Below are 21,961 nucleotides of genomic sequence, written 5' to 3' on the forward strand. Positions count from 1 at the left end.
CTGTTGGATGCGCGCTATCGTCTGGTTGCAGGTCGTTTCCACGACGGAGAGGTCTTTTGCCACCACTAGGACTGCCACATCGTCTGCAAAACCCACCATGTGTACTCCGTGAAGGAGGCTGAGTCGCAAGATGCCGTCGTACATTGCGTTCCACAGTGTGGGGCCCAGCACTGAACCCTGCGGGACGCCTGCCGATACCTCGTATTTCTCCGTGCCAGCCTGCGTGTCGTACAAAAGCAGCCTTCTCTCAAAGTAGCTTTGTACCATCCGCTGCAGGTACCTGGGTGTGGCGAAACTCTCCAGCGCCGTTAGGATGCAGCTCCACCTCGCCGTATTGAACGCGTTCTTAATGTCTAGAGTGACTACTAGGCAATACTCTTTCCCGCCGCCTTTCCACCAAGTGCCGTCAATTGCACCGGAGGCAATGTCCACCACCTTACGAACGGCGTCTATCGTGGATCGGGCCTTGCGAAAGCCGTATTGGTGCGGTGAGAGGTCGCCAGCCTCCGCGATGGAGCGTTCCAGCCGCGCGCAAACCACCTTCTCAAGCAGTTTACCCGCGGTGTCGATCAGGCAGATAGGCCTATACGACGACGCTGTCCCCGGCGGCTTGCCTGGCTTGGGAATAAGCACTAGCTTCTGGATTTTCCACCTCATAGGGAACACTTCTTCACGAAGGCACTGATTGAGCAGCTTCGCAAAGATGTCCGGACGCGTGGAGAGGGCGAGCATGAGGGCTCTGTTCGGGATAGAGTCCGGCCCAGGAGCCTTGTTCGGGCTGATGCTCCTGGCTGCGCGTTCGACTTCCTCGAGTGACACCTCCTCGATGTGTGTCTGTCTGTGCGGATGCAGTGTGAGGCAACGGACATCCCCGATGTGGTCAGCCCTGTACGGAAAAAGTTCCTCCACGATGGATCTTGTCGTGTCGGGGTCCGATGGGGGTGCCTGCCTCTTGGCGCAAAGTTTGTTCGTCACCAACTTGTACGCCCTTCCCCATGGGTCCTGCTCCGCAGAGTCGCATAACTTGAGGAAGCACTGGCGTTTGCTATCCCTAATGGCCGCCTTGAAAGCCCTTCTGCAGTCCCTAAACGTGGATTGCCATTGCGGAAAAACAGTGCTTCCGCGCGAGCGCTGGTAGCGGCGTCGAGCTTGGTTGCATTCCCGGCGTAACGCGGCAATGTCCTCGCTCCACCAGAACACAGGTTGGTGGTGGCGACCGTAGTGCTTCCTCTGCACCATGGTGGCAGTGCATGCTGCCTCCAGATGCTCCATGACATGGTTGGCCATGCATTCAGCATTTCCATTCGCCGTGAGGTTGGACATAAGCTCCGTGAACAGGGCCGTATTGAGCGTTTCGGCGCGATAGCATCTCCATCTGGGCGCAGCTGTCTCTACGCTAGACGTCTGTTGGCCTATGTTCCAGATAATTGCCCTGTGGTCGCTCCCTGTGCAGATGCTGCTGATGCTTCAGCCCGATGAATTAAAAAGTGAGCTGCTGACAAATGTAAGGTCGATGACAGATCCTATTCCTGCTCTGGAGAAGGTATGCTGGTTTCCCTCGTTGAGGAGCGCGATGTCCAGGGGCGCAATGATCTCCAGCAGAGCTCCACCTCTCGCATTCGTCGCCACGCTTCCCCCCTCCTCAGCCCACGCGTTGAAGTCCCCTCCAATGGCTACTGGGTGACGTCCTCTAGCATCAGCCGTTAGGTTGTCTAGAGTACCTGCGAACTCGGAGAACGTCAGGCTTGGGGCGAGGTAGACGCTGTATATCCACACACCTCCGACCTTAGCGCGCACAAATCCAGCCGCAGCGCTTGAGAGGGAAAGCTGCAATGGCGTGGCCCCGCATAGCCATATCGCGGCCTTTTTGGTGGCATCCAAGATGAACCCAGGGGACTCCCTAGTTTGATATGGCTCGCTGAGGATGGCGAGGTCAATTGCCAATTCTCTTATGGATTGGCTCAGCAGGTCTTGAGCCGCAGCGCAGTGGTTGAGGTTGAGCTGCATAACCTTCATTATTGGGCCGGCAAGCTGGGCACGCTCCTGGCTGCTGGACATCTCCTGCTACCCGCATAATGGTTCGTCTCATTGCTGTTGTTAGCGGTGCAGATGAAACACCGCGGATCGCTCTGACAGGTTGCCGCCTTGTGCCCGTTCACGCGATCCACCGCGCTCTTGCACCTGATTGCTAAATGCCCTAAATGCTATCCTCCTTGAGCTTAGCTGTGTTGCTTTTGCTCGCGCCGTTGAGCTCGAGCAGCAGCTCGAACTTTGCCGCTGAGGCTGAGGCTTAGATACATATGTATGTATAAGAACAGATAAGTTGAATGAATTGAAATCAAAAAACATACAAGAAAGTTTAGCATGAGAATCAGCTGGGCATAGCGATCCACCAAAAGAGAAGGTGTGATGCACGAGACACGTAGGAAAAAGAAGAAGAAATCAAGAAGAGAGCAGTCATTTATGATCTTTTGATACCCTCTCTTCTCATCTGACTAATTGGGTGTGCCCCCGTTACAAACCTTTAGAGCATTCGCCACAAAAAAAGGTGGCAGATAATTTATTTATTTAATTAAAAATGACTTACAAGAACCTCCATCGACGAAGCGCTTCCGATTTGGGCTTCTGAAAAGTGCACAAAAAATTAACTCACACAATTCGCCTTAAGCACACACAAAAAACGAGAGGGAATGTTGTGAGTTGCTGCGGAGACCGTAACTCTACATTTATACCCGATACTAAGTCAGTATGGCTCTCCTCCGGCAGACGCCGCTAATATTAAACGACAAAGAGTGCGTGCGAGAGAGACAGAAAATCAGTCTGAGCGTGACGTCGGGCGCTGCGTAGCCACTGCAAATGGATTTGTTCCTTTTGGCTATAAAAATGATTCGATCTGATCCAGATTCAGCAATGGTCAGATATGGTCATTATCTATGATTCTACGTTTTTAGTTTTCTCTTATCTTCAATATTGTGGATGCCACAGATTGGCTACATTTTGAGATATACGTTTTAAAGTGAGATCTAACAGAAGTGCGGATACCAAATTTGGTTACTCTAGCGCTCATAGTCTCTGAGATTTGTGGATACCCCCAGATTTTCGTCCTTTGTGGGGGCGGGGCGAAGTTTTGAAATATTCTTGTAGCAGTGACATATCACAGAATTCTGGATCCAAAACATCGTTGCTCTAGCTCTTATAGTCTTTGAGCACTAGGCGCTAATAGGGACAAACAGACGGACAGACGGACGAACGGACAGACGGACAGACAGACAGGGCTCAATCGACTCGGCTATTGATGCTGATAAAGAATATATATACTTTATGGGGTCGGAAACGATTCCTTCTGGACGTTACACACATCCACTTTTACCACAAATCTAATATACCCCAATACTCATTTTGAGTATCGGGTATAAAAATAAAACGACAACCGAGCGGCTCAGGCATGTGGAGCTATGTTTAGCTGTAGTTTTATATTTATTTTCTCCCCGTCCCTCATGCCCCGTCACATTCCTCTGCGCTCAGTTTCGCATTCCTCTTCCCGGATCACCGGTACTTATCGAGCACCGGTGTGTAGGGGCTCGCCCTCAGAAGCCTAACTGAAGGTAGCTTCTTCTTATTTTTTTCTTCCATTAAAATATGCTGGTTTTCTGGGTGTTTATCTTCTTCTCTGCCGATGGTCAATCACTACGCTAACTGCAGAACACACTTTCTTCTGCCTCCTCCCCTCCGCACAGGGTACACACGCACACGCGGAGCGATCTTTCGAGCCGAGGCGGCTGCCGTCAGCCGGGCACTAGTTGGCCTCTCCTCCAAAAAGCTCCGGCGAATTCCGTTGTAACTCTAGCTGGTTGTCGCGGAAGACGAGCCTCCTCCAACTCCAACTCCTGCTAACAACTTCTTGCCTAAAGCAAATTCCACACATACACTAGTCGGCATAATTATTTTGACGAAGTAAGAATTGTGTATTTTTAAGCATAACTTTTTTGTGACTTAATAAAGAATTTTTGAAAATTTAATAAAATTCCTCCTTTAGCTTCAATAACTTTTTGGAGTCGCCGTGTTACAGAATCCACTAAATTTTGAAGGATCTCCGGAGATACCGCTTGCCAAAAGGAATTGAGCTGAGAAATTGTCTTTTCTCTCGATTTGTTGAACGAAACTGTTCTTTTGCATTTTAAAAGAAACCAGACGTTTTCAATAATATTCAAATCTGGACTTTGAGGAGGCCAGTTCAAGGTGGTAACACAAACATCCCTCAAAAATGTGGTAATCATACGGGCTTTGTGGCGTGGGGCGTTATCCTGTTGAAGGATTAATGACTCTCCAATCAGCCTATTACCGGAGGGGAATGCGTGTTCATGTAGGGTGTATAAATAATTGCCCTGGTTCATTGAGCTGGTGATAGGAATAAAGTCTCCTAGCCCACTGTATGCAAAGCATCTCCAAACCATGACAGAGCCTCCGCCATGGCTCACTTTTTTACAAACCGTTTATTTTTTCTTTGATTTGTGGGCATTCTTATGAAATATTTAGTTTTTTATGATTAATACTCAAATGAGCTTTCATCAGTCCACAAAACGCTTCTCCAGAACTCCTTTGGCTTGTGCACATACTCCTTTGCAAAGGCCAGTCTTTTTAGTTTGTTTGCCTTTGTTATAAACGTCCCGTCCTTGGACTTATAAGTATTAAAATGTCATTCCTTTAAACATCGTCGGACTGCGTTAACTGATTGGGTTCTCTGCGGTCAAGTTGAAGAAGTCTGCAGCGATTTGGGGCTTCAGAACACACATTTTTTTAAATGCGCGTAGAAGGACTCGGATTCAGCTCGAGTTGTTTTACGCTTGGCACCTGATATAGTTAAATTTCTGAAACAATTGTTTTTTAAACTTCTTAATTTGACGGTGAACAGTTTCGTTCAACAAAACGAGAGAAAAGACCATTTCTGAGCTCAATCCCCTTTGGCAAGCGGTATCTCCGGAGATACTTAAAAATGGAGTGGATTCTGTAACACGGCGACTCCAAAAAGTTATGGAAACTAAAGAAGGAATATATCTTATTAAATTTTGCTTAACTCATTCACTTTTGTAAAGTTTAAACTTTGTTATTTAAATTAAACAATCTTGTAAAATACTTATGCCATACTGTGAAATTACTTATTAATTGAAATCTTTTTAAGTTTGAATGAAAATATATTTTTATCCTTATTTTTAAGTTTCCATTAGTTATATATTTAAAAGAAAATAATTTATCAAAAATTTTTAATTAACTCAAAAAAGTTATGCTAAAATATACACGATTTGTACTTCGTAAAAATAATTATGCCGACTAGTGTATGTATACCTTAACATACCCAAACGGGTGCCCCGTCGAAAGTGTGTAGATTTTTAATTAATACTTCACAGCCAGGGATATATTTCACTTTTTATACCCGATACTCAAAATGAGTATTGGGGTATATTAGATTTGTGGTGAAAATGGATGTGTGTAACGTCCAGAAGGAATCGTTTCCGACCCCATAAAGTATATATATTCTTGATCAGCATCAATAGCCGAGTCGATTGAGCCCTGTCTGTCTGTCCGTCCGTCCGTCCGTCCGTCTGTCCTTCCCTATCAGCGCCTAGTGCTCAAAGACTATAAGAGCTAGAGCAACGACGTTTTATATCCGGACTTCTGTGATATGTCACTGCTACAAGTATATTTCAAAACTTTACCCCGCCCCCTTCCGCCCCCACGAAGGGCGAAAATCTGTGGCACCCACAAATTCAAAGATACGAGAAAACAGAAAACAGAAAGCAGAATCGTAGAGGATGACCATATCTTCTAGAGTGCAAAATCTGAACCAGATCGTATAATTATTATAGCCAGAATCAAGAAAACAATTTCATTCTTTCTCGCTCTGTCTCTCTCTAACACACAGGTTTCATGGTCGGTTTTGCCAATTGCAAAATATGAGTTCAAGGATCTCAGAACCTATAAGAGCCAGAGCAACCAAATTTGGTATCCACATTCCTGTGATATCGGACCTTGACCATTTTGTGTCAAAATTTCGCCACACCCCCTTCCGCCCCCGCAAAGGACGAAAATCTGGGGCATCCACAAATCTCAGAGACTATTAAGGCTAGAGTAACCAAATTTGGTATCCGCACTTCTGTTAGATCTCACTATAAAACGTATATAGCAAAATTTCGACCTACCCCCTTCCGACCCCACAAAGGACGAAAAGCTGTTTTATCCACAATATTGAGGATACGAGAAAACTAAAAACGCAGAATCATAGAGAATGACCATATCTATCCATATTGCGGAATCTGGATCAGATCGGATAATTCGTATAGCCAAAAGCAACAAATCAATTTGCAGTGGCTACGCAGCGCCCGACGTCACGCTCAGACTGATTTTCTGTCTCTCTCGCACGCACTCTTTGTCGTGTCGTTCAATATTAGCGGCGTCTGCCGGAGGAGAGCCATACTGACTTAGTATCGGGTATAACTGTAGAGTTGCGGTGTCCGCAGCAACTCACAACGTTCCCCCTCGTTTATTTTTCGTTTTTATTTTCCTTTAATTATATTTTGGCTAAGGGACATGGATAAAATTAAAATTTATACTACTTTTATTCGAAGGGGAACGGCATTTGGTTTCCTTTTTCTAAATAAATGCATAAATACAGGCACCCCATATCACATCCAATCCCTGCCAGCAGATCCTAGTCTAGTCGGTCGAACTAAAAACACATCCTATTGTTAGTTTTGGTCAGTCGAAGGCAGAACACAAAGCAAAACCAACGTTCAGCTCCCAGGCTTTCGCCAACGACCATACTACGCTGAATACATCGGTTCTCGTCCGATCACCGAAATTAAGCAGCGTCGGGCGCGGTTAGTACTTAGATGGAGGACCGCTTGGGAACACCGCGTGTTGTTGGCTTCGTCACCAACTTTTTGCCTTTTGCCGTATTTTCGTATCGTTTTTCATTTTTTATTTTTCTTTTTTCGTTTTTATTTTCCTTTAATTATATTTTGGCTAAGGGACGTTGGATGTGCTAAATAGCCTGCCGTTAGGCACGAATTCTGAGGGTTTAATTATACACTGGAATCAGACAGACCGACAGATCAAACTTGTGCACTTAATCGACTTTCCATTATAAGTGAGTTTATTCTAAAGCGGCGCCCTCTTCATGAGCGGCTGCTGCTTGCATAGGCTCCGTTCGCAACATGGTATAAGAGCGCACGACATTACAATTCAAGAGCGTGATTTCATACATGTCTCTTAGGTATAATTATAGATATACATATATATATAGGCAGGCAACTGATTTGCCTTAACATCGGCCGCGTTGACAGCCGATTGGCTTCAATCCACTGGAATAGGCGCCAAGCGATGGATCGATCGCTTGTATACCCCGTCCTTAGTCCTAATCACGGCCACGCGAACCTTCCCGTCCGCTCCTGGGATTGCCTCCTCCACTATTCCGGTGAGCCACATTTGAGGGGGCACGTTGTCCTCGTGAATTGCCACCACTCTGCCTGGCTCCAAGTTGGCGACCTCCTCGGACCACTTCCCTCGCTGTTGAAGGCTGAGAAGATAGTCTCTGGACCAATATCTCCAAAATCTTTACTTGATGGCAGACACGAGCTGCCATCGTTGCAGATATGAGAGACTGCTGTCTGGTCTGGGCAGCTCTGATTCGGGCGGCAGCGAAACCAGCGTTCTGCCGACTAGTAGATGCGCTGCAGTCAACACCTCCCCTTCGTTGGGGCTGCCGCTGTCGACCACCAGTGGTCTGGAATTGAGCACGGCCTCGAAGTCCACGAGAACCGTATGCAGCTCGTCCTCCTTGAGCACTGCGCTGCCCATAGCCCTGAGCAGCAGATTCTTGGCGGACTTCACCGCCGACTCCCACAGGCCTCCAATGTGCGGGGCTCGCGGGGGAATGAATTCCACCGAAAAACTGTGAGCCGCAGCATACGCCTTGAGGGCTTCGTCCTTGGCATTGACTGCATCCATGCGCTCCATGAGCATGCGAGCTGCACCAACAAAATTCGTGGCGTTGTCGCAATAGAGTTTGACAAGAGGCCCACGACGTCCAACAAACCTGGATAAGCACAAAATAAATGTATAAGAGGTCAAGTCTTTTACAATATCTAGGTGTACGGCCTTAGATGCAAAGCAGACAAACACTGCTATGTACATCTTAAGAGGCTGCTTGCCACGAATCCCAAGCGATACACGAACCGGTCCAAACAAATCAACTCCGCTAATCTCGAAGGGTCGATTCCCACGCAATCGATCAGCGGGAAGGTTTCCCATGATTTGTGAGAGAAGCTTCGGCTTGTAGTGGATACAGTGTACGCATTTCCGGACAATGGCACTGCACTCTCTTCGTGCATTTATCAGCCACATGGACTGTTCTAGGAATCCCACTAGTGCACGGGGTCCAGCGTGACAATTGGCTCGATGCAAATAGCTAAGATAGAGGGTAACAAATCTACAATTTTTTGGCATTAACAGTGGAAATTTTGCATTATGGGCTAGAGGAGCGTTTAATAGGCGACCACCTACTCGAACCAACGAAAACGAGCATGAGCCCACTTGTTCTTCCGAAATGAAGGGAGTTAGTTTTTGAAGTGATGCCTGCCACTTTGATGACTTTTTTATTTTGTCAATCTCCTGCGAGAATGCGTCTCTTTGAACAGCTTCAACTGCTGCTAGAAACGCTGCGCCGAGCTCTTCTGATGACGGACAAGTACTACTCCAAGTTACTCCTTTCCTTTTATTTATGAACCGGCGGATATATGCAATTGTGCCTACCACTTTCATATATGATGATGAGTTTTCTATTAGGGTGAGGATGGGATTGTGTTCGCCATCGGCCGCGACAAGCGAAGTGGCTACCTTCTTCTTCTCTAATGACGCGTCCGCTTCTGTCAAACGTAAATGAAGATCCATGGCATTTTGTTGCAGGAATGACGGGCCGTTTAACCAAAATAGTGAATCTGAGTCTGCTACTGATGATCCCCGAGATACTGGATCTGCAGGATTTTCTTTGGTGGGTACATGTCTCCATGAGGCAGTCGAAGTGATTTCCTGTATCTCTGCAACTCGATTTGAAACAAATGTTGTTAACTGGGAGGGATGAGTTTGCAGCCAATGCAGAACCACTTCCGAATCTGACCACAATATAACCTTCTCTACAGGGCAATCAATAATAGTTCGAACTTCCTCCCACAACTTTGCCAACAGATGAGCGGCACATAGCTCTAATCTTGGGATTGTTTTTGTCTTTAAGGGTGCCACCCTTGACTTTGCCGTTAATAAGTTAACGGACACTCCATTTGAATGGGACACACGAACGTAGATGCAGCAGCCGTATGCTGGCGTGGACGCATCTGCAAACCCATGTATTTGACATCGAGTGCTTGTGCTAGCTCCTACAAAACGTGGAATGGTGACTTCATGCAACCTTTGCATGTCCAAAACCATCGACTCCCATCTTTGTTGCAATTTTAAGGGAATGGGATCGTCCCAACCAAGGCTCAAAAGCCAAATTTCCTGCAAGAAGATTTTTGCATTAGTAATCACCGGACATAGCAGACCCAAGGGATCGAAAAGACTGGCTATGACGGATAACATTACTCTCTTGGTTGTGGTTTCGGAGGAGACTATTGGTTTCAGACAGTACTTGAAGATGTCTGCCTGTGGGTTCCAAATCAGTCCAAGAGTTTTGCAATCTTGCTGATCTCCACTCGAAATAACCAGATTCTCTTTCTGACTGTCACCTAGCTGACAATTAGCAGTCCACTTCGTCAGCACAAATCCGGCTGGCTCTAGGATTTCAACTAGCTGTTAACGCAATATCCGTAGTTCGGATTTCGTGTCTGCGCCTGTAAGAAGATCGTCAACATAGAAATCTGAAGCAAGGGACTTTGAGCCAAGTGGATGCGAATTTAAATGAGTTTCGCTTAGATACGTCAAACACCTGACAGGAAGAAATGGTGCGCTGGCCGTGCCATAAGTTACCGTATTGATATGAAACACTTGCAAGGGATCTTAACTTGCACGTCTCCAAATAATTAATTGGAATTTGCGATGCGCCTCATCAAGTTCGACTTGACGGTACATTTTTGTAATGTCTGCTGTAACCGACGAACCGAGAGATGTCGGACTAGACTTAAATGGTAAAGAAACTTGCAATCGACCGGAGGGTAGACGTGTAATAGTGTCGATAAAGGATTTTTCACACATAGTTTCTTCGGGGGTATACAGTCCTTCTATATGGATGCATTTGGAACATTTTCCAACTCCCAGAAACGTTTGACCAAGCTGTCGAGCGGGCAGGCTTCTTGAACTGTGCTCACCATAGGGCAAGTTAATGTGGCTTGAGGGCCTTTGGACTTGCAACGTCCAGACACCACCCACCCAAAAACAGTGTTTTGTAAGGTTAGTGCCTCTCTGCCCTGTTTTACTTGACCATTACTTAAGATATCGAAAAAGTCGTCTGAACCTAATAGCAGATCAACTTTTTGTGGCTTGTAAAAGACTGGATCAGCCAGTGGATAGCTCTCAGTAGCATCCATTAAGGAATCAGGATGAACCGCCTTTTCTGGATGGTACGAGGAAATCGATTTTAAAATCACGAAATCTGCCACCATTTCGAATGTGTGTATGCGAGAGCAGATTGTGGTTTGCACAACTTGGTGTGCCGATAAGCTGGATTTTCCAATACCTAACAAACTTATATGCTTTCTAGTTCTCTTTAACTGCAGACTTTTTGCCAATTCATCGGTGATAAAGTTCACTTGAGAACCAGAGTCCAACAATACTCTGGCTGGCTGATGTTGGCTTGAGCTGCCTTTAATGTCAACAACTGATGTGGCTAAAATTACTTGGTCATTGTCGCGTGCCGTTGCATGATTCGAAACTAGTGGACGTTCGTTTAGAATTCTTGCAGGCGGATTGTCCAACGCAGCTTGACTTGTGGATGAGTCAGTTGTGTAACGATGTAACAAAGTATGATGCGATTTGGAACAGACTCTGCAATGTGACGATTTGCACTTTGACACAATGTGTCCTTTGCGTAGGCAATTAATGCATAGCGGAACTCCCTTTGCAAATTGGAAGCGGGTTGCGGCTGAAGCCGCAGCGAAAGACGAGCAAGAAGTAATGAAATGGTCAGTTGCCTTGCAACATGAACATTTCTGATCTTGAGAAGGTTTGGCTTGAGCCACAGTCAACGAAGTCTTTCCAGATTGCTTGCTCTGTGAATCCTGACTTGTCTTTTTTCCTCTAGATTGCCCTGAATTCGTCTCTTCTGCAGATAAATGTTGGTAGCGTTTTTTAAGCGAAGATACACAGTCTGTCCAATATGGAATGGATTGATGGTCCAGATTCCCTTCCCATCGAAAGCGGGTTTTTTGATCTACCTTGGATATGACAATGTGTATCAGTAAAGCCTCCGAAATTTGTTTATAATCTCCTACAGACAATAGCGACTCGTAAGTAGCGGAAGCTGGGATCCGGAAGAAGGGATCTCTGCCCAGATGCAGACGGACCTTGCATGCTTTGCAACTCGAACAGACGGGCTATACTATTTAAGAATATTAAACAATCATTATCGTATACCTTCATTAAGGCACTAAGGGCCTTCGGATAGTTTTGTTCGGTCACTGGATAAGCCTTTACTACTCCTAGCGCTTCTTTCTCTAAGCAAGTCAATAAATGATTAAATTTCTCCACATTGCTTAATGTGGGATCGCTATCCACTATGCTACTAAATAGGACGATAAAATTTGTATACTCGGTATAATCGCCACTGAATTTGGGCAATTTCACTGGCGGCAAATGTCTACTTGTAGCAATTGTCGTATTTAATACCGACTCATTTGCTGTCCGTTGCTCAAGTTTAGCAGACATGGACTTGAGCGTGGATTTAGCCTCAATACATAAATCCTCAAGCTCGGCTCGAGATGCTAAATCTGGGTTGACATCCTAAATTTCTACTTGTAATTGGAAAGGCCGTTCAATATATTACTCTAATATTTCTATGCGGCACTCCAATTGTGCCTTTGAAAAGGAAGACTGTTTATCTTTAAGAACGCTCCATGTACGATTGATATCTTTCTTAACTGCACTCAGCTTGCGAAGAATGTCTAACGACTCCACATCGTCAACCTCTGCAGATTGTCTAGACATTCCTCGCCGTTTTCCAGGCATTTTAGTTCTATAAAATTTTTGTTTCTCAAAAATGGAACTTGTCCCACTGTCACACTCAGCAATTAAACTCACAAATTTTTTCTGCCTGCTAACAGCCAAATGCTGTTACCGTGCTAGTAACAGGGTAACAAGGCTTTCGAGTTCGAGTCGAGCTTGTAGTTCACCGAAACGCAGCTTAAATGCGCGTATATGCGTATGCTGCTTTAGCGACCGGCCGAGATGCACCTAAACCACAAGTAATGGTATGTGTAATGTATGTGAGTGTTAGCGAGTATCGCTGGAGACAAGGAGAGAACACGAAACGATAAAGAGCAAGCGAGCGCTGAGTGAGAGAGCACAAAAGTGCAGCTGCGCTGTAAAACGAAGAGCGTCCAGCAAGAACCGTTCGCGCAAAGCAGAAACGAAAATTTATGACGAAGACGGGCGAGGGGGGAATGATGCGCAGCGGTTAGAGCTTGCGCGCGAAACTATTGCCGTTTCTCCTTTGCTTGTCGGCTCTTTTTGGGAATGTCGTTGACCACAAGTACAGTGATCACTCATTGTATAATCAAAAACCTTTGAATGTGTGTACGTACAGATACCTGGCCGAATCACTTTTATTTAATAATTTATTCACAGGCCTTTTTTATACGTTAACTACATAAAATATACGTATAATATTATATATTTTTGATGAAATAATTGGGCACTTTGATTTACCTGTGGCACTGGTTGAGGGTTGTTTGAACACCGATGCATTCCCTCCCACAAGTTCATACCAACCAGGAATACCCACGAGCAGCTCTCAAGAGTAGCGAAGTTTGAAGTCCAGCGGGCCACCAATGACAACTGCAGGAACAGCAACAGCAACGAGCGAGGGATGATATCCAATGGGGATTTCTAACGAAGCGCCAAGATTAATCCAATCAAACTTCTGTCCAATCCAGAAAATCAGTGTCCACCCGGGGGCGCCTAAATGCTAAACAGCCTGCCGTTAGGCACGATTTCTGAGGGTTTAATTAGACACTGGAATCAGACAGACCGACAGATCAAACTTGTGTACTCAATCGACTTTCCATTATAAGTGAGTTTATTCTAAAGCGGCGCCCTCTTCATGAGCGGCTGCTGCTTGCATAGGCTCCGTTCGCAACATGGTATAAGAGCGCACGACATTACAATTCAAGAGCGTGATTTCATACATGTCTCTTAGGTATAATTATAGATATACATATATATATAGGCAGGCAACTGATTTGCCTTAACAGTCATATTACTATCGGGATTACTATGGGCGCTGCTGCCGTCACATCCCCATTTATAAATTGCAGTTTCATAATTTTCTCTGTCAACAGTTTTTACGAGATTTTCGTGAAGCCTCCATCAATATAAAAAGCTTAAGCTTCGTCTGGGGTATAATTAATCGGAAGTTGAGGATCTGATGTATCGTATGTATTAGATTTTGTTGACAAATCTGTATCAGTGTCCAGCATGGACACAACTTGCGAAGCATTTTGCTTTCCAGCCTTATACAAACTGAAGCGTGCCGCCGCCATAAGGTGTTCGCATGTACTAATTTTGGCTAGCTCTGTAACTTTTATAGTTTTACAGTTGGATCTTTTACAAGTATGAGCATTCCATCCAACCATTCTGTTCTTTCCTGTCTCAAAGCATTCACGGACCCTAGATGTTCCAGTCCCACCTGAACGATAGGTGGCCAGGGCCGAGGGCGACGCGCCATCTAGCGGAAGTCCAGGGAGGCTCGATGGTGAATGGTGACATCGGGGGGAGGTGGAGCCGTTCCTGGGGATGTAAGAAATAAAATAGGATTAGTTAGATGTATTAGTAAGGATAAAAAGGGATAAATAGGAGTGAAAAGAATTAGAAAACGTGGAGTGGATTATGGAATTCGTAGAGCGTGGACGGCAGAGAAACGTCGACTCAGCACCGTTGAAATTTTGTGTGTAAAATATAAAGTTTGAAGTGAGTACAGGAAAAAAGGCGGGTGAGCTAATAGATGTTCGGCCAACAACTTTTACGAACCGAAATCTGCAATCAGCTGTTCAGTTGCAGAAGATTAACCCTCAGTGGGTGACGCGGGGGTCCCGTCAGTCCACCGTGTTTGGTCGGGTGATATGTGGAAATCTAATCATTGTCTATTGTTTATGTCCCGGGGACCCTTAACAAGAGCTCTTGGTAGGTCAGTCTCCGTAGAGGCCTGAGTTAAATTAACTCAAGAAAAGGTGGATCCACTCATCTATACATGATCCATTACGTATGGGTGAGGGAACCCCTAGCGGTTGAGCAAAATTTCAGCAGATATTTCTCTATGTACCTTGGTGTCGAACGTTTTGGTGTTTTTTTTTGTTAGTGATAATTTTGCGTATATATGAAAAAGATGAAGCTGTCAATCTATTATTATTAAGCTAAAAACATGATGTAGTAAATTAAAAGGAGGACGCGTGGGGTAAGCCATGTATTAGGCCAGACGCAGCCGTTCCAGCAGAGGGTGGCCAAAATGAACGTTGTGCTTGGTCACAGGTAGGGCGGGCGCGCGAATTGATAACACCTAAACTTCACCCACTTGACAGCCGTCTGTTTATTGTTTTCTTTGTCTTTGGTTTGTTGTTAGGTTCGATGTCCTCAGAAGTAGTAAGTCCCATTTTTCCATTAAATACTGAATGGATCACGCATTTTGTTGCTTTTTTGTAAATCTTAACTTTTTTCCGCCAGGTGGCTGTTTTGCCAACTAGGCGCTGGAGGGCGCGCACAGTCGCCAGGGTGCGTGCGCAGCCGACAGGTGGCGCGCACAGTCGCCAGAGGGCGCGGACAGCGCAGAGAAGAAACCGCTTGCTTAATATCTATCATCCTCCGGCATAGGATGTCGATGTCTATTGTCGCTTTCGATCAGCGCTGTTAAGTTCATTTAGCAAATCTTTGCTTCCGTTCGTTCCGCAACTGAAGACAGACAATAACAACATTAATAGATTTATTATCTTCATATTTCAGCTTAATCTCAGTTGTCCTCAGCTAGAATGGAGGAAAACGCCCACCCTTCCTTGGTCATAATCTGCCATCTTCTTCTCCTCTTTATGACCCCTTTTTTTCAGGGCACGATCAAAGTTTTAGAAGACATTATATATTTATACATTAATAGCTAAAATTTAAAAACGTTACCAACACCTTAACTCTACTCTCTCCAAATGTTATCAATTTCCCTTACCTTAAATTACTTATATTCTAATACCCCTGCGCTTAAACTTCGTTTTATTTTTCTCCTTCGAAATTCGAAGCTTGGCTTTGCTGCGTCAACAGCTTATCCCCTCTCTACAACTTGAGCGCTCGATTGACGGTCATTGACTTACAAACTAAACGGAATTTTGTTTTATGTTTTTCCCCAGTAGAGAAAGTGTATTTTAGCAAATTTTCATTATCGGCTGAACCGATTATTGAAATGACTCTGTTTTAAGGTTTTTATTTACTCACTGTTTTTTTGTTGTGTTGTGGTCCATCGGCGAAAGCGCTTTCTCGATGCTAGCTGAGAAATTTTTGTGAGGGATCAAGAAATTTTTTTTTGTACCTTCATACATATGTACCTAAGGTTTATTTATTTATTATTCGCCAACGGAATCAAAAATCCTTAACTGGCTAGGCTAACTAACTTATTTCTATCTTAACAAACAACAAAAAATAACATTAAAAAATTAATTATGTAACAGGAAGAAATCCACAAGCAACCGTCTGACGGCTCCCTTCCCCTGGCAAAAGTCAAAACGCATCCCAGCTGGCAGCGCATTGTGCTGCCGAAGCGCCCTACAGATGGGCTCATTAAAGCCATCAACTGCAAAGGGTGCATGGGTCCTGAGGCTCCTGGCGGGCGTAGTGAAACTAATCCTACTAAGTAGGTCAGGGCAATCGATATTACCCACTAAAAGGTCATAAATAAAGATTTGAGCCGCAATGGTCCTACGATCCTCGAGAGAGGAGAGATGCACGAGGCGACATATGCACTCATAGGACGGCATCGGATTGGAAAATGGCAGAGGCTGGAGTGCAAATTTCAGAAACTTTCTTTGGAGTCGTTCGATGCGCGAAATTTGGACAACCCCGGTGGGATTCCAGACCATGGAAGCGTACTCAAGGAGCGAGCGCACAAGGAATGCGTACAGACTTAGCCTCGTATATGGGTCCCTGAATTGGGATGAATTGCGCCTAACAAAGCCGAACATTGCATAGGCTCTTGGCAATATTAAATTCAGATGCCCTGCAAAAAGAAATCTAGAATCAAATAAGACCCCGAGGTCAAGTATTTCCGTCTGCTTTAAGAGAGGATGGCCATCTATTGAGTATGAGGCCAGCACATTGAAGACACACTTGCTAAAAGAAACAAAGTAAAATTTACTAATGTTGAGTGGGAGCGAATGAAGTCTGCACCAACGAGCAACTCTATCCAGGTCGCGCTGAAGAAGGATACTGTCGCCTAAGGTTTTGACAGATCGGAAGATTTTAAGATCATCAGCATAAAGCAGATGCTCAGAAGCTTGAATGCTGAGACATATGTCGTTAATAAAAATTAAGAACAGAAGTGGACCAAGTGTACTTCCCTGTGGAAGGCCAGAAGTAGCCAAGAATGGGTCCGAAGGTTTTCCATTTATCAATACGACATACTCTCGCCGCTCAAGATATGACGCAAACCAACTGAGCAGGCAGGAATGAATCCCTAACCGATGCAGCTTGGCTATTAAAGCACAGTGGGAGACTTTGTCAAAGGCTTTAGCAAAGTCAGTATACACAACATCTACTTGAGAGTGCATTTCAAAGACACGAGAGCAGAAATTACTGAAAGCGATGAGATTAGTGGTTGTTGATCTACCCGGCATAAAACCATGCTGATTTGGGCTAATGTACGACTTCATGAGGAAGGTGATCTTTCTGGCAATGATTCGCTCTAGAAGTTTTGAAACATTGCTGAGTTTGGCAATTGGTCTAAAATTGGAAATGAGATTTTTGGTACCTCTCTTAAAGAATGGCGTAATCGTGTCAGCTTTCCACTTACCAATAAACTGACCCGATAACAGCGAACTTGCGAATTGAATTTTGAGAGGTTCACAGAACGCTACAACACAGTTGCGAAGCAGGAAGGCAGAAATGCCATCACAGTCGGGTTTATTAAAATTATCGAACTCATCAATTGCCTCCAAAATGTCCTTTTCCGATACATCGAGTGTGCCAATATTGACCACCGAGGGAATAGAGTTTGAGACATCGAAACTGTGCCAAGCTGCGTATGGCTCAAAATTTGAGCTGAAGAAAGAAGCAAAAAGGTTTGCTATACCATTATCCGTATTAGCGCCCAAGCTACCCAGGTTCATAACAAAAGGAAGAGAGCTCGTTGACCTTTTGGAATTTATAAAATGCCAAAACGACCTGGGATTGACTTTAAGTTCCCTCTCAACGTCGGCAATATATTGGTTATACAAAAATTTGCTTAAAAAAGCAAACTCTCTCTTATGTTGCACATACCTCGCCCAATCCACAGGGTCCCGGGTCTTACCAAATCGCTTAAAGTACTTATTACGAAGATTCTTATATTTCATAAGACCTTTCGTATACCACGGTAGTCTATAGGAGCCATGCACCCATTGGAAGCATTGTTACCAATAATACGACGGACCGTATGCAGGAAAACATTATAGGACGTGTCTACACTAGGATGCGAGAGAACAGAAGCCCAATTAACATTTAACATACTATCCCTAATAGCATTCAGGCTTACACTAGAAAAGAAGCATTCATAAAATGGTTCCGCCCAGGGCGAATAAAAATGGAAATTGACTAAGAATTCCAACGGCATATGATGCATGTCACATTCCGCGATGGGGAGTTCGCAACATGTAACATGGCAATCTATATCCGAACTATCAAAAATTAACTCTAGAATCTTATTTAGCCTATTAAAAACATTATTTACTTGGGATAAGTCCATACTGAAACAGTCATCTAGGAAAAGAATCTCGTTCGGCAAATGTACATTACTAGTTATCATACCCGACGACTTCGGATCGCCGGACCATACCAACGAACCCAAATTGAAGCCGCCAACAACGCAGAGGTGCTGACGGTCTCGCAGATTACTATAAATGTTAGCAATGTTTTGTGTGTGCGCCTTGTATATATCATAGCTGCTATTTGGTGGAATGTAGGATGCGCTAATAAATAGCGTCTCCAACTGGCCAGCCACCGCCACACCAATCTGATCCAGAACAGAGTATCCATCCAGGAGACAAATCTGATCGCAGCGTAGGGTGCGTCTGACGGCCACAATGACCCCACCTCCTCTGCAGCACTTCGTTTTGGCACAATCTCTGTCCTTACGAAACACCTGGAAAAGGCTGGGATCGAAGTATTCGTTGTCGAAAAAGTTAGAATTGAGCCAGGTTTCAGCCAAAATGACCATGTCGAAGTCACACGTAGAGGTAGCCAAGATGACAGCCTGAGCCTTGGTGCGCATGCCCGCTATATTTTGGAAAAAAATTCGTATAGACTTGGCACCATCCATCGGCACGGTCTCAGGAAGTGGCGGTGCCGTCTGTTAGCGGCCACGGAAGATGGGTCCAGACGAGGGTCAGCCATATCCAACTGAGTCAGAGGAGCGAGGCCCATGCCTAGAGCCTGCCTAAGCGTTGAGGTCCGAATCAGTAGCACACCATCCTTGTCCAGAAAAGAGGGCAGGGAAGCAGCCGGGAGAGCCAATCTCTGTGACGATGCTGAAGAGAGTGTTGAAGAGAGTGTTCCACATAAGAGCGCACGACGGGCTGCTGACTCTTCCCAAATGTCGGGAGCAGCGACGGCGCAAGCATAGCATACGAAGCAATGCATTTGCGTTTGTTGTTGTAATGATGACGTTAGAAGCGCACGTAGTCGGGAGAGAGCGCCAGCAAGAGCATCGTCATCTGATCCAGCAGCAGCCGCGCGAATATCGCACAAAGCGCAGATCGAAAAGTCAATGTTTTGTTGTTGTGTCGAAGAGGATTGCCAAAAATGAAACAACGGGCTGTTGCTCATAGCAAAAAGGCGAAAAAGTGCAAGTAGAATATGTTGCGGAGAAGCGGCGATCATAAAACCAGAGGCGCCGCTCACTGGTGGTTTTTTGAAGTGGATGGAACTGGAGCTTTCTGAGTCGGCGTGGACGTCCGCAATGGCACAGCTGCACATAGATTAACTGCCGTCAAATCAGCTTCCGGCCTCTGTCTATGCACAGAGCGGGAAACCCTTACCGATACTGGCCAGAATCTATCATCAAAGACCACGGGGAATAGAGGTTCAGGGACCCCAAGTTTGAAATTTACGAACTTCAACGCAGATAAATCAGCATCTCGCTTGACCAATTTCACGCAAGAAATTTTCGCCTCCGGCACCTTGAGCTTATCAGCAACAAATTTCACCACCGCCTCTGCACCCGTTGCGGTAGAAAATTAACCAATATGCAGGTATTTGCTCCTCTGCATCACACTCAGCTGTTCGCAGCTTTGAGCAACACCGACAAGTCGATTGGCATGCTTCTTCCGATTCTTCCTCTCCCTCCTTCTGACTGTGACGAAGCCCTCCAAATCGGGTAGGGCAGCAGCTAATCCCAAGTCAATGACCTCAGTCGAGGTGGCGGCCACTAACCGTGGAGACATTAAGTCGGTCGTCGGCTTTGGCCTATTGGAATCCTTTCTTGAAGCAATCGGCTTCACACGCCCATGAGAATTGATCGAAAGAGTCTGAAAATCAGACTTCAGACCCCGATAAAGGTTTTCAAGCTTCGGAACCTTGTCGTTAAGCTCATCTATTTTCGAATGCGAGTCATTCGCAACCACACAATTATCACACTGCCATAACAAATTAGGCAGATTTGTTAAAAGTTTAACTGCGTCTGCAAGCAAATCGATGCACGTCAAATGAAACGCTCGGCGGCACAAAGAAGAACAGCGGACAGCCTCAAAGCAACGAAGCTGAACGGCAGTTACGTCCGAATTACATTTCGAGCAGTAATAAAGCGACATAGCAAAAACACGACCGAACGCAGTGAGAGCTGACTAATCACTGACTGTATACTGACACTTGCACTCACACTTGCCCCATGAAAGCAAAACGAAATCCCCTTTACCCCTTACAGTTGAATTAATAGGTAGGTTTTTTTCTTTAGCTTATTCTAATTTCATTCTTTTACTCTACTTGGTTTTTCTATTTTTTTTCTCTTTTCCCATCCACTCGCACACTCTCCCCTTCTTCGTGCGACCGAGAATTCGAGCTGATCCCGCTACTTTTCCGCTATCTTGCTCTGGCTTTTCGGTTCGCCACCTTGATCGAGATCCATGCACGCGTTGCTGCCGGTCTCATGGATAGTCGGATAGAGTGGGGATGGGGTAGGAAGAGATCGCTTCACGAGATGAAGCATTAGAAACAAAGACAAACAAATAAGATTCGCGGGCGGTTCAAGATTCAGACGGAAGAATTCACAGACAAATAACAGTGTAGGGAGATGAGACAGCGGGACGAAGTCGAGCGAGAGTTGTTTGCGGTGTTATTGCAGCTCGATATGCCCATTCTTCCTTGATCGCACCGGGCCAAATAGGCTGAGAAATCGGTAACAAGCCCTAAAAAATACTCTACTTTTGCTAGGTCATGTCATCTCGGCGCCGCATGATCCTTAAATACGGCAACAATTAACGGGAATTCAATATAATCGGTTTATTCATTAATAGTTCCTTAAAGCTCTCATGGCTGCTTAATGGTTATATGTATATGTACATACATATATACAGCTGAGCAGAAAAATTCTCGCACCTTTCCTTGGGGATATTCTTCCAAGAATACTGCACAGTGGCCCAACGATCTTTGTTACTCTTCGGTTTCGCATTGGAAACATATTTTTTTACATCAGTCCAAAGATTTTCTGTAGGGTTTAGATCTGAGGTCTGCGCAGGCCAATCGATTAGAACAACAGAATTGTCCGCGAATCACTTCCGAGCATTCATGCTGGTATTTTTGGGTCGTTGTCCTGCTGGAAGACCCAAAACAGCGGCATTTCGAACTCTGCATAAGGCAGCATCACTGTTTCGAGTATTTCCACATCCATTATGGACTTGATCCAATATATTGGACCCACTCTATAGTAGGAAAAGCATGCCCATACCATGATGCTTGTCCCTCCATGTTTAACGGTTTTACACGTGAACCTTGCTGGTATTCTGTATTTGGTGGTCTTCGTACATACGACCGAGACCCTTTTCCCCCAAAGTATGTTCCTCCATTTTTCCTTGGGCCTTTTTTAGGTGCTGTTTTGCATAGATAATTCTTTTTGCCACATGCTTCCACGAGCACTCATTTTATTATCTATTAAGTACGCTCTTACGGTACTAATACTTTCCGATATTTTTAGGTATTTTTTAAGCTCTGTGGCCGGTTTTAAAGGGTCTTTCCTGCTTTCACGAACCAGTGGCTCTTATCATGAACGGGAATATTGCGGCCTTTTCTTCTACGTGTTTCTGGCTTTACACGATATTTCATGGTATTGCTCATCATTTTCTTTGAACAACCAATCAGTTGTCTCACCTAAGAATAGCTAATGCTTTCTGAAATTAGCTTTTTGATCACTTGCCTCTGCTCTTCAGTACAGTGCTTTCCGCGACCCATTATTAATTTTTATACCCGATACTCAAAATGAGTATTGGGGTATTTTAGATTTGTGGTAAAAGTGGATGTGTGTAACGTCCAGAAGGAATCGTTT

At 45.0% G+C, this 21,961-nt stretch overlaps 1 protein-coding gene and 1 non-coding gene across 2 annotated transcripts; one reads left to right on the plus strand and one right to left on the minus strand.

Annotated features, from left to right (window-relative positions):
* Window positions 1–6,805: 6,805 nt before the first annotated feature.
* Window positions 6,806–6,924, plus strand: LOC117186054. Its single transcript, XR_004471233.1, has one exon. It is a non-coding gene; the product is annotated as a 5S ribosomal RNA (ribosomal RNA).
* Window positions 6,925–7,030: 106 nt separating this feature from the next.
* Window positions 7,031–13,246, minus strand: LOC117192640. Its single transcript, XM_033397366.1, has 2 exons — window positions 12,910–13,246; window positions 7,031–8,092 (listed from the first exon to the last, which is right to left on the minus strand). Exon 2 carries the CDS (start codon window positions 8,017–8,019, stop codon window positions 7,612–7,614), a length of 408 nt encoding a protein of 135 aa, XP_033253257.1. The 5' UTR covers window positions 8,020–8,092; window positions 12,910–13,246; the 3' UTR covers window positions 7,031–7,611.
* Window positions 13,247–21,961: the final 8,715 nt, after the last annotated feature.

This window comes from Drosophila miranda, chromosome XL (genome assembly GCF_003369915.1).
Source record: "Drosophila miranda strain MSH22 chromosome XL, D.miranda_PacBio2.1, whole genome shotgun sequence".
Classification (NCBI taxonomy): Eukaryota; Metazoa; Arthropoda; class Insecta; order Diptera; family Drosophilidae; genus Drosophila; species Drosophila miranda.